Source organism: Lissotriton vulgaris, chromosome 8, assembly GCF_964263255.1.
Source record: "Lissotriton vulgaris chromosome 8, aLisVul1.2, whole genome shotgun sequence".
NCBI classification, from domain to species: domain Eukaryota; kingdom Metazoa; phylum Chordata; class Amphibia; order Caudata; family Salamandridae; genus Lissotriton; species Lissotriton vulgaris.
In genome coordinates this window covers 532,655,130-532,669,195 of record NC_141696.1, presented here as the reverse complement: position 1 = coordinate 532,669,195, position 14,066 = coordinate 532,655,130, and the positions used below count along the sequence as shown (strand labels likewise).

At 42.3% G+C, this 14,066-nt stretch overlaps 1 protein-coding gene across 1 annotated transcript in view; it reads left to right on the top strand.

Annotated features, from left to right (window-relative positions):
• The first annotated feature begins 1,168 nt into the window (after window positions 1-1,168).
• Window positions 1,169-14,066, top strand: part of CLTRN (collectrin, amino acid transport regulator) — a 159,218-nt gene continuing 146,320 nt past the window's right edge. Inside the window, exons 1-2 of the mRNA XM_086934341.1 lie at window positions 1,169-1,461; window positions 2,242-2,300. Of these exons, the coding sequence (XP_086790467.1) occupies window positions 1,392-1,461; window positions 2,242-2,300 (129 nt within the window). The 5' untranslated portion in view covers window positions 1,169-1,391. The remainder of the gene's footprint in view (window positions 1,462-2,241; window positions 2,301-14,066) is intronic.

Here is a 14,066-nt window from a genome sequence, read left to right as displayed (position 1 = left end):
ATTAGGACCAAAAGCATTGCTTTAGTTTTAGCATGCACTAGAGAGGTTCATTTTTAGAAATCTATGTATTATGAAATACGTCTATACCTCAAAATTTGTACAGTAACATTGCACTGGATGTTTGGTTCTTACATGCTTCATGTTGCTAATGCGTGAGCTTTTTTTAATGTTTGTTATGCTTTTAAGGATTTCTCTGTAAATCCAAATAAAGTCTTTGAAATCTGAATTTGATCAGTAGGTCAGACAGATATTTGAGAGACTTTGGCAGTCCTTCGAAAAGGCCCTTTTACCTGGACCTCATGAGCTGTGACTACCTGATATGTGGATTATACATATTCCCATACAAGACAGACCCATCAATGAATAATCACTCAAGAAATAGCTGGAGGTTGGGCCTGTGATTTAACATGAAGATACAAACAGAAAAGAATCTAGAGTCTCTTAAAAATGTAAATACATTTGCAGACAGGGAAGTGTACTGATAAAGAGGCTCGTCTAGCAGGAGATAAGCAAGGAGTGGCCAGATAAGTGGACAAAGAGGCCACTCACAGGCCAAGATCGATAATTAGGAGAGGTCCATAAACTATGGAGAAAATCAATAAGGGGAGTAGCTTCTCAGGATGTCTGTAGAGATTGACTGATGGTAGAGACAATGCAACCACAAGGAGACGATGGACAGAGCGCTTAAACTTTTCAGACACTCACCCCCTTCACAGATCTGGGTTGAATCCATCATCGTTCTTTAGCTCATTTTGCCACCCCAGTTCAAACCCATCCATATGCAAATCTGCCTTGACCCTGTACCTCATGGGAACAGTCCAGCCCCAAACTGCCAAGCCAGTGTAGCAGCGGTGGGAAATACAGTTGTGTTTGACCTGCTTCTCCTCTTCATCACAGAGGGTATGTAGAGACCACACTCTACAGAAGGGACTCTTGAATCTTTACTTCCCCACCGCCCTTTTTAGCTATTATCTGGCGTTTTTGCCCACAATGTTAGTCAATATATGAATGTTTAACTGTGGTTCGAACAATAGGTGTGTGTTATTTATTTGGGCACTTATGCGGCTTTTGGTGCTTCTGAAAGCTAGAAGAAAGGGCAATCGGGGAATGGTGGCATGATGCCACATAAGAGCTTCAGGTGATGTTTATCGTAACAAAGAGGAGCACCGAGCTTCTTAAGCCTCTCTAAACGTTAACTGGTGAATAACTGACCGGAGATGTCAGTTATCACATGCGGTGCTGGCTGAGGGGACCACATGGTTAATAATTAAACCTCTGAGCCTGTTCTGTTACTCTTTCTGCTGATGCTTTAATCCTGGGTCGCTGGCAGTTTAAGACTGCAGTGCACAGGAGCTTTTCTCCTTTTTGCCAATTGTTTCTCGCCCGTCGCCATGCTGCCAGGATTGTTTTTGCTTGTGCTCCCTCTAGCAACCTTTGCCCAGGCTCAGCGCTGCTACCCAAGTAAGCAACTTCTGTTACCCTTCACCACGGGAGTATGTTTCTGTCTTCCGTTATTGAGGCAGTGGGGGGCGGAATATTAGATAGGTGGATGAAGGCATAGATGGATTGGTGGGCCCTGATAGATGGATGAATTAGTTGATTAATGAATGGTTGGGAAAGTGGGATTGGGTGAATGGGTGGGTGATACATTGATTGTTTGGTTGATTAATGAATGAATGTGTGATTAGGTTTGCATGCATATACGGAGGGATAGTTTGCCTACGTGGGTCCTTGTAGGCGGATAACTGAATGAATGGATAGATGAGTGGCCTTGGTTGACACGATAGATGGATGGGATGATAGATCGTTGACCTTCTGGGTTTAGGTGGATGCTGGATGGATGAATGGGTGGGTGAGGATGTTTGAATGCGACCACAATAAAACTGAACCTCTATGCAGGGTTGGACATTAGCGGTCTAAGCCATTGGTAAAATGTACACTTGTGAAACTTGCAAATATTGTATTGCATTGCAAAAGCCATGCTTGTAATGTGTTTGTAAATGTAAATATAATATATTTTTTTCTGATATTTGTAACCTTGTTTTGATCCTTTTGAATAAACATCTTAAACGGAATATTAAGTATTCCAGGGTTCTGTGTTCCTGTGTTACTCACAGTACTTCAGTGAACAGAAATGCACAACGCACCCTTAGAAGCCTGTCTTTAAAACATATTCTGGCAAGCACTTCCTGTGTGGATAACTACTGACGTTCTTACGTCTTATCACATTTTTTTTTATAGAGGCTCCAAATGCTTTCCAAGTGCGGATTAGTCTCAGGGCTGCTCTGGGGGACAAAGCAGTAAGTATTCTAACAAGCCCCTTTCTCCACCCCACCCCACCCAACACCCATCCTTTTATTTTATTGTTGGTCAGTTAAAAAAACACGATTTGTGATCACCAGCAGGAAGTTTGGCAATTTTGTGTTGTTTTGGCAAGATTTCGATTGATATTCTGCAATAAACTCAGCTCACCAAGCCCAATCCTGATTTTACAGTAGTGATGACACGTGTTAACATTACACTATGTCTCCCTAAGCCGATTTATCAGCAAGGACCACCCAAGTATTCCAGACGAGGTTATCAGCAGAAATGTCAGAGAAAAAGTTTATCAGTACTAAGGGGCAGATTTACAATAACTGGCGCATCCCCAGGGATGCGCCAGTTATTGTGCGCCACAGCTCCGCCACCCACGGTGCGCCGTATTTACAATGCGGCGCACCATGGGGCAAAAACGGCACAGATGCGTGACGCATCTGAGCCGTAAAGGTGGCGCATTGCTGGAGTTGCGTTGCAAGCGCGACGCAGCTCCAGCAAGGCTCGTGGGTGCCCTATCTGTCCAATGCTGCGTCAAGCCTTACGCCTGCTTCAAGCAGGCGCAAGGTTTTGACGCAGCATTGGCCTAAAAGTGCCTGCGTGAGGTGCACCTGCCCCGGAACGCCCACCCTGCGCCGGAACGCCCACATGTGGCGCAGGGCTTTACAACGTGGCGCATCTGCCTAGATGCGTCACGTTGTAAATGGGTCGCAGGGATGCGCCACATTTACGCCGCCGTTGCGTGACGCAACGGCGGCTTAAACGTGGCGCAAGTACGACATAAATCTGCCCCTAAATGTCTCTACCTGAAAATGAAGTACCATTCAAATCTTTATATGCTGACTGGCGCAAAGGACATAATCACAGCAATAACTATCCCTAAGTCAACTTGAGTTATAAATCATCTATCAACCTTAAACGTATGTTGGAATTGAAACCTTTTGTCTTCTTCGTTATATCAGTTTCTTACATGCAATTACAACTTTTCTTTTTTGGGCAAACAAACTCAATTTTCCAGCAGAAAACCCTTTTTTGAAGAACAAAATTGCTTTTAAAATATAATATTTCATTTATAGGAAATACCTAGTCCCCAAACATCACCGTATCATTTATGTCACATACTCACTCGAAAATGTCTCGCATCAATGGACTGCTTCGAATGCCCAGGTATTACAGTCATAGGCCATGGATACTCACCTTAGCACCAAGGATGCCTGTGTAATGCCAATAATGACCAGGCATTATACCAGGGCCACAGTTGTGCCACGGATGGACATCATAAGGGCCAGAGCAGCCACCATATATCAGTCATGGCCATTATTATGCAAGGGTTGGCCACCATTATCCCAGGGAAAGCCAAAAGTAGGCCAGTCCTGCTCTAAACATGTCAGTGATGGCTGCCATTATACCACAACTAGACCATGAATGTCCATAATAGTCAAGGATGGCCATTAATATGCCATTGGCACTATTATACCATGAATGGATGCTATTGTGCAGAGATAAAAACCCTTATGATGAGGCTAGTGTACACATCTTGCTCTCTTGACACCAGACATAGGTTTCAGGAAGCAATAGTGTTTATTATAGATGCTCACATAAATTAATGCAGGTGAGGCTCCTAATTTTCTCTGCGCTGGATCAGATCCTGCTGACCTCAGGTCTTTGGCTGATCATGCACCCAAATGATACATTTTCACTATGATTCCTGCACTTCCCACACTTTGGTAGGTCAACAATGATTACTATCAGGCTACTGCTGCCACTCTTTTTTTTATGGTCCACTGTTCACACACATGGTGTGACTGATAAAGCAGGGACTACAACATGGCCAATCTCCTTGTGACTTAGTTAGAATTGAGATTGAGATTGGATACAGGTGGTCATCTGGCAGACCCCATAGGGCTACACAGTGTGTCTTTGAGTGCTAATGAGTTCCTACATAGGTTTGGCTGGTGGTCAATCCAAGGGTCTTGATATGGGCAGTGCTGCCTTCTTTAAAATGCACAGACTCTCTGAATGAGATACTGGGCTTGACTTCACCTCTGAGAACTACTTTGAGGGTACTGGCAGGGTTCCAGTAGCTCCAGAGCTACTTGTTGGAGACCCTTGCCTTAAAATAGAAGTTTCAACAGAGAATCAAGATTGTTTTAAAGCTCATTGTTTTAATCAATTGCTTTTAGTTTGATTAGAATTGTTCAAGTAAAACTCTGATTTGGTTCACATGATACAGTAACGTGTTGGTTGCATGTTGTTGAAATTATAAATGAACAATTCCTTCCTCTTAAGAAACACTCTATAACAAGAAAAAATGTTTGGTGTTTTTTTATAAATCCCAAAATTCCCCCCCAACGTGTATGTTTTGTTGTTTCTATTGCTGATTGAGGTATGTTTTAGTTAGTACCAGGTAAAGATCTTTCTCACTGCATATCTTCTATGACGTTATTATAGAGTTCTGGAAGAGGTATTTTTATAGTGTTCTTCCGATTTGTTCTTCTGAAATATCAATTCTGTCCAATGCATTATTTAAGTGAGGAGCTTGAAACCATAATGCTGGCAGTCTGTGATTCAAGAAGGGCCATTTTATTCCAGTCTGGCATTAGGCAAGATTTTGTGTATTTACAAAAATGTTATTTATTTATATATATATATATGTATATATATATGTATATATATATATATATATATATATATATATATATATATATATATATATATATATATATATATATATATATATATATATATATATACACACAAACATCTTGGTTAGTAAACACAAACAATATACTTTATCTACGTAGTATAGTCAAGTCAGTCAAAAGATCTTTATTCGGAATAAAAAACATCCATAAAAGTACAAACAAAAAACATTTTAAAAACATTCAATTCAATAGTTACAATTGGAGAATAGTCCGAGGACAAACGGGCACAATCAAATCAGAATCCATTTACAATTTCACAGCTATAACAGATGTGTCCCTCCCTAATGATAGATTTTTAAAGTTTTTTAAAGAAGGGAATATCTTACATTATTTTTTAAAAATAGCACTTTATAAAAACACAATTTTAAAACCATTATTAAAAAAGGATGGACATCACATTGTTATAATATTATCTATTTACACATAATTTTTTATATTACAAAAAGATAAAAAGAGGTGGATTTAAAAATTTTATCAAGAAAGTGCAAAATAGAAAGTGCAGTGTGCGATAATTATACATCAATATTAAGGGTGACTCTCGATCTGACAGCAGCTTTGAGGAAACAGCTCATCCTGAAAATTACTTCATCTGATCCCAATACTTGAAAAGACCGAAGTGCCAATTTAAAATTAGTCAATCCGTTTTTCTTACAATAGGGCATAAGATAATGTACAGTGAGTTTTTTATAAAAACCACAAAAGAACAAGAAATGCATAAGACTTTGCTTCATGTCAGGGTTACAAGGGCAGTTTAAGGTTTCGAGGTATTTATTGTATCCCAGCGGGAAGTTCAGTAGATTAACTATACTCCCATCTCGGAAACGAAACAGTAAACCCCTTACCCATCTACCAAGATGCAAACGCAAATATCTGTACGGTGGGCCAGGTTTTTTAGTGTGTGGTTCAGAGTAGGCCAAATATTTTACAACCGTGCATTTAGTCTGGTTCTTTCTGTCCCGCTCTTCGCTATATAAATCATACAATGCCCTTAAAATGATGGTCTTATGGGAGCGATTTATTAGGTGTGGTGATGTGAACAGGGAAGCCAAACCCACACTTGCAAGGCACTCTTTTACTGATTTCAGCCATGGTATATGGTGTCCCCTATCACACTTTAGGCAATCCAAAATAATTTCACGGGTCAATGTAGCAGCCGTGTTGTTCCATATCTTTATCCAGAACAATGCTGGTCTTGATCTCACAAAATCCTCTATGTAAGGAATATTTAGTTTGTTATGACATACATAGTTTGGGGAACAAATAACCCCCCCCAATACCTTACGACAAAATCTATTTTCTTCTATTTGAATAGGGGAGCAGTTGGTATAACCCCAAACCTCAGCGCCGTAAGTGCCGGTTGGCATACATTGGGTTTGATATATCTTAACCAGGGGAGTTATCACATCAGCTTGGTTGGGTTGTCTCAAGGAGGTTACACAATTAATGGCCTTGCCCAACTTATTCCTGGCATAAGAAACATGTGCATGCCACGTACCACTATTTGAAAATAGGAGCCCTAGATAGGGAAAAGTGCTGGTGCTTTTTAAAACATTTGACCCTGAAGTAATCTGGGGAATTTTGTGATTTTTTGGGCCACAGCTCATGATCAATGATTTTTTAAAATTAGTTGTTAGGCCTAAATCGGCCATAAAAAGGACAAACCCTGAAATTAAAATACGCAGTGCCTTCGGAGTGCGGCCCATCAGGACCGCATCGTCTGCGTAAAGAAGGGTGGGTATAGGGGCTCCATTAATATAAGGCACATCACTAGTTAGGGTGCTCAAAGTGCCGCTTAGCTTATTGATGTACAAAATAAACAGGAGAGGGGCCAGCACACACCCTTGCCTGACCCCCCTACCAATGCTAATATCATCAGAAACTTCACCCATTTGATTCACACGTACACAAGCTTTAAGATCACGATGTAAAAAAGCTAAAAAATGTACCAGATGGTCATCTAAACCATATTCAAGAAGGGTAGACCAAAGCCGGGAGCGGTTAACAAAATCAAAAGCCGAGCTCAAATCCATAAAACCAAAGTATAAAGAGGATTTCTTTGCAATATTATATTTTCCCATGATCAGGTTCAAATTCAAGCATTGTTCCACCGTTCCGACACTACTGCGGAACCCAAACTGGCTAGGATGTAGGATGTTATTCTCATCAGTCCAAGTTCTTATCCTTTTAAATAAGATCCGTCCCAAAACTTTTAAGGTATTATCTATTAAGGAGATTGGGCGGGAACACCCAGGATCCAGCCTGTCGCCCTTTTTAAAGATGGGAACAATAATGCTACGTGACCATGTTTCCGGGATCTCTCCTTCGGTTAAATTGTTAAAAACATTGCATAGCAATGGGGCCCAAAAATCTGGCTCACATTTTAATTGGTCTATGGAGAGCCCATCGGATCCGGGCGCTTTATTCCCGGCGCTTTCTAAAATAGCATCAAATACCTCAGATGTGGAAATAGACATTGGGTGTGGAGGGGGTAGCAACAAAGGAGGATTATCTGGTGTTGCGTAGATTTTACCAAAATGTGCAACCCAGGTAGGACCAGTAATGTTACAGTTAATTTCGGTCAAATTAGAACCGATATTTCTTATTTCCTTTACCTCCTTCCAAAACCCAGTGGTATCTTTTAGGTCAGCAGATCGTGCCAGGGAATCCCAGTGGGTTTTCAGTAAATCATTTGATCTGGTGCGTAAGGCACGCTTGTACTCTGCTCTGAGCAGCCTTACCCGCAGTATGTCCCTCGGTTCAGCTTTTAAGGCAGCTCTAAGCATCCTGTTTGCTTTTGAGCATGGGGCATCAAACCATCTGGGCGTTTCCTCAGCCTTACTAGAGGCTGGTCTGGAAATTTCGCCTTTAATTACGGTGCAGAGTTCAGAGAACGCTTTAACCACGTTGATCCCATGGTCCTCTGTGGTGAGACAATCTTTGATCAAAGTTGGGTGTTTTTTACATACTCCTGCCAGGATTCCCTTATTGTCTGCTCCCTTCCAGATTACCCTCAACTTATCTGTCGAGACTTCCAGACCCCTTGCGCCTATTTCGCGTCTTGGACACTTACCCTTCGGTAATGATAAATGGATGGCAATTGGGTAATGATCACTGTGAATTTCACACACTACTTCTGCCCTTATTAATGCCTTTGCGACGGCGTGTGAAACAAAAACATAATCAATCGTTGTACCACCCCCATGACCAATAAAGGTGGGGAATGGGGATGCATGGTTTTCCATACCTGCATGTTCCATGCAATTAACAAGTTCGCTAGTAGCAAGAAAATCTAACAGTTCTATACCTCTTTTGCATGGGGGATTTCTTGGATGTACATGTGCATTAAAATCTCCCCCTAAACATATGCCATCAAATTTCCCGTGTACCTGTCCATCCATAATTACATTAATAAAATCAAATAAGAGAATAAAATTTGGGTTAGGTTGGGACAAAAAATCATTGTTATAGAAATTGATTAAACACAGTCTTATCCTCTGGGTATACGAGAGTGCCATGAAACTAGGACAATTTGTTTGTAGTTCGTCAATTTTAGCTTCAGCAGAAATTTTTATCCAAATGGACAATCCACCACTAGGACGACCAGCCAAAGGGACCGGGGCAGTCCTGTTGTGGCAACTATACCCCTCAAACAATAGGTCCTTAACACACCAAGTTTCTTGGAACATCAATATGTCATAACAATTGACGCAGTCCCTCCATGAAGGAATTCCCATCTTGGACTTCAGGCCCGCAATGTTCCAACTGAGAATTGTTAGATTATTGTTTTTATTATTCCTCGAACAGGGACCCTGGTTAGTACTTGGGGCGGATTTAGGTGTAACATGGCCCTGTTGGACGCTTAGTGGGCTGGGTGGAGAGATCTCCAGTGTTAACAGGGCCGCCTCTGAGGATGATTCCTCTAACTGTGCTGCCTCAAAGCACACGGAAAGTGGTTCGGTGCTTTCAGAGGGCAGTCAGTCCAAAGTGTCCAGGTCCTGGAATATTCCAAACCTATTCTGTAAGGGAAAAACTGGGGGGAGTTGCATCATCTTGTGGGGAGGACGGTAAAAATATTTTAATGGTAGTGGGGTCACCACAGTAGACGGGCCATGACGACCAGGATTGCAGTTCAACAGGTATTTTGCAGTGCCCGGGTTTCTAAAGTTAATTACAATACAGTCCCCATTGATGTTTTTGTAAAGGGGACCAACCCAGGTTACTCGCCGTGTGGTTATGATTTCTTTTGCAATATCATAACCCACTCCCTTGTGCTTTGTTAACCAGTCTATACACTTATTGTGAAGTTGAACCCATGATTCTCCTTGACCTTCCTTGAGCGGTGGGATACCAGCCAGAACTAAAACATACGGACAAGCCTCAGGTGGAAGATGTAGGGCCGGGCCTTGATGTTTGATAGGCCTATTGTCCTCATGCGTGATCTTTTTATCGTGCTGGCTGGGGTTGACAGGACCCTTCTGTGCTAAGGTGGTCTGCTTCGCTGCATTACTCTTTTTAATAGGATTAATTGATGATCCGCTTGCATCATTAGCGGAGACAGAGGATTTGGACGAAGTGACATGTCCATGCGTAGGGTTACATGGGGGTAAGGGGGTGTTGGTTTGACAAGCAGACGAATTACTGCCTGTTGTGCCCTTACTTTTAGACACCTTAGGTGTAACAGACTGTACTGGATTGATAATGGCTTGTTGTTCCACTGTCCTGGTGTTGCCATGGTCACCTGTAGTGGGGACACGAGTAGTGGATTCAAGGTCTTTTAGCAGACGTTCTACTCTCATTTTGTCCAAGTTCGCTATACCTTTTCTCTTTGCATCCTCGTTTTTAATTATATTCTCCAATTTATCAAGTCTTTTAAAAATATTATTAAATTGTTTGATCATTTGACCTTCCAAATTTCTAAAAATTGTATCGGCAATAGTCTCAATAAGGTTCCCCTCTGACTTGGAATAGTGACTGGATTTGTCAGTTCCGTGGGGGGACTCAGTCTGGGTGGAGATAGATATATAATTTGACCCCTCGTTATTTATAACGACCACATCACCCAGATACGGTTGATCCTGTGTGGGTACTATATGTTGGACCAACTTTTGTCTCTTCCCCTTATTCCACATACTTTGTGGGGTTGGTTGGTTAACAGTCCTTAGTGGCTGCTTCCGTTTGTTGTGGGTTATTTTAGCAGGGCCCCTCTTTCTCTTGGCTGCAACTTTATCGGATACCTTGTTAGCAGCCTCAGTAGATGTTATTACTGGGGCATGGCCAAGAGTCACTTCTGGTGCTATATACGTGACAGTGTCATCATCGTCTAAGACAATTGGTACTTCAACAGCGGGATGTGAGGGTTTTACAACAATTATTTCAGGATTTATATGGGTATTGCCATTGCCATTGAGACTGCTGGTGGCATGTAGTTGGTTAATGCTCATTGGACCCATTGAAAACCTCCTTTCAGTCTCAACAATCTCGTTGAATGCAGTGTCTATCAATGCCTCAAACGACGTTAGCAGTGTTACAGGGGACTCTGCGTCCTGGGTAAGGATGTCAACATTATTACTTGTTACGGTACAATCAGCCATTGTAGACAACCTATTGGAAGACTAACCTTATTGAGGAATGTTGGTGGGGTGGCCCGCCCGACCACTGTTGACCTCAGAGGGCCTCAGAGGGCCCGCCCTTTGCCCGGGCTTCGCCCCGGGCGTCCCGCTCGCGTCCCGCGATGCGGGGCTCTCCTTCCTTTGAAGGGCTCTGGCGCCCCCACGCAGCGCGACCCGCGTCACTGCAGACGCGCCGCCGCGAGTCCTGCCGGGATTTGTGGTCTCCCGGAGCGGCGGCGCGGAGTCCGGTGTTCTGGGACTCTTGGCGGTGGCTGGCTGCTGCTGCTGCTAGGTGCTGGCTGCCCTCTGACTCTCGTGGCGGTGGCGGCAAAATCCGGTGAGTTTTTGGTCCCCCCGCTCTGCCAAGGCTCTCCTTCCTTTGAAGGGCTCTGGCGCCCCCACGCAGCGCGACCCGCGTCACTGCAGACGCGCCGCCGCGAGTCCTGCCGGGATTTGTGGTCTCCCGGAGCGGCGGCGCGGAGTCCGGTGTTCTGGGACTCTTGGCGGTGGCTGGCTGCTGCTGCTGCTAGGTGCTGGCTGCCCTCTGACTCTCGTGGCGGTGGCGGCAAAATCCGGTGAGTTTTTGGTCCCCTACGTAGTATACCATCCAGTGTGTCAACAATGTTACAAGGGACAATGTCTGTTTAAAACATTAGAACACTTATTATAGCTCTTTTTAAAGCTCCTAATATGCAAAACACTCTAATGAATGTAATTGATCGATTGTCTTCGTTTTCCACAGTTCATCCTCATCAGTGTAATGTGTGTGATAAAAATAATCCACAACACGATGTTTCAGAGTCCCAGTATGCATCACATGGTACACGTTATCACGGACTGGAATGTGTTTTTAAAAAATGCATTTCAATTCATGAATTCCCACGCACTCTAAATGAAAGACAATCGAGCAATTACATTCATTAGAGTGTTTTGCATATTGGGAGCTTTAAAAAAAGCTATAAGAAGTGATCTAATTTTTTAAACAGACATTGTCCTTTGTAACATTGTTGACACACTGGGTGGTATACTACGTAGATATATTGTTTGTGTTTACTAATTAAGATGTTTTAAATTGGAGATCAAAATGGCGCATTTTAGATTGAAGAAGGCCGAACCTCTACCAAAATGCGTCTCTCTGTTGTTCCTGTACCTGTTGTGATGTGACAGATTAAATATGATACAACCCTTTGATTGCGAGTGCCGGCTGGGCGAGGCTTTTGGAAGATGGTTATGGTGCCAGTGGTGGCACATATTTCCCGTGCACCACTTGTGTTCAGGCAGCATGCCATAATACCGCACTTTTTTCTTTGATATATATATATATATTCACGCTCAAAACACACAAGGAGTAAAACACTCACGGGGACACAGGGTAGCTTGCAGACATCCCTTTATAAGACGCGTTTCGGCGCAATGCCTTCATCAGTTATAAGAAATATTTGCGTGTTGGCAGTCTGCTCATTGCTTTATATCACAATGTCCTCAGTTCATATTGGCTAATGCCGGGCCAATGGCGTGGTTGCTTACACTTCTCTGGCCAATGCCGCCATCCCAGTGCCACACCCCTTTGGCTTCCTGAGGCTCGTCCCGGGCTCCCCTCGCCAGCTGATGTGTCCGTCATGCATCCGCAGGCGTCGATCAGATGGGTCGGCGTCCTCAGGCTTGTATAGCTTACGTCCTGATAGGACGACGGTCCACCTCAGCACATCAGCGGTTCAAGCAGCAAAAAATGTTCACGCTCCAAGTTCCCACCAGGCTCCTGTACTCTTGTGGCGGGTGCAGTTGATCGCGAGGTGGGAATCGCGATAGTATTCTCGCTCAAAACACACAAGGTGTAAAACACTCACGGGGACACGATAGCTTTCAGACAAACCTTTATAAGACGCGTTTCGGCGCAATGCCTTTATCAGTTTTAAGAAAGTGAATACTATTGCGATTCCCACCTCGCGATCAACTGCACCCGCCACAAGAGTACAGCGTCCTGGTGGGAACTTGGAGCGTGAGAATATATATATATATATATATATATCAACAACACTCCTGACCGCTTGCGAAGCGGCGATACAGCAGGCGCGGACCTCTTCTCTGTCGGGTCAATTAGCTGGAAACTAAGACGCCATCACACCATCTTTACAAAGTAGTGGAATTTTATTGAGCAAAAAGTGCAGAGCTAATGCTCTCCCTGACGCGTTTTGCTCCGTGGGAGGAGCTTGGTCACATAACACGCCCACAGCAAATGAGTCAATGATTAGTGTGAAAAGAGCTCTATCACCCTTAAAAATAAGTATAAGTGCATAACAAAATCGATTGACATGACATAAATCGCATGGTTAAAATGCCACATGTATAAATAAATGTTGTGAGCCGCAAATATAAATCCCAACAAATTAAAGCATAGTGCTTGAGTCATAATGTTGAAAAAATATACAATTTTTTTGGGGCCACAGATGTGCTTACCCAAGACTAAATCTCAAGGTCACACAAAAAAAGGGGGGAAAGTCCATGCATAGTGCATATATATGTAGACGTATGGTTGAAATCCAGTATTAAGAATTGATGTATTGTAATTTCCACAAAAAAGTTAATCAAATATAATCAAAATTTCATTTTTACAAAATGCTTGAATTCATTTAGAAATGGTTTTGATACAATTTTTTTTATATATTTATATACACATATATATATATATATATATATATATATATATATATATATATATATATATATATATATATATATATATATATATATATATATCAAGACAGTGTTTCACTGTTGAAACGAGTAATGCTGTGCACTGACCTTCAAAATATGCTGCTAAATTGGATTCAATAAACCGCACTTGAAACTCTACCAACACGCTGTGGTCCGTACCTGTTTCTTGGGGTATCCCGGGCTTAACAGGATTGTGAAAAAACATATATATATATATCTATATATATATATATTCTAAGAAAAATAACTTGTAATGTTTGTGTAGTTTACGTTTGGCATGCGTAGAAAGAATGAATAAAGTTTCCTAACTATAACAAAGGTTTATCCTTTGTTTTTTTTTTATTTCCCAGGATTTCTTTTCAAATAAAAACATATTTCAAATTGTAGGGTTTACTGTTGCTGAGTGGAGTGTCTGTAAGTGGAGTGTGGCATAGTAGAGTGGTGAGATTGAGTAGAGGGTTGTACAGTGCCTTGTAGGGGCATAGAGTGGGTACGGTGTGGTATAGTGGCACAGAGTGTATTAGAGTCTTTTACAGTGGAGTTGCAAAGAGTGGAGTAGATAGCGGTAAAATGAAGTGGTGTAGAGTGGAATGTTGTATAGTGTCATAGTGTCCTATTGTAGTTGTGACAGAGTTCTCGTGTAAAACCCTCTACTCTTGAATATGTCATGGAGGTTACAATGTAAATCTCATTCTTCGTGCATTTCCAAAAGAGTTCAAAATGT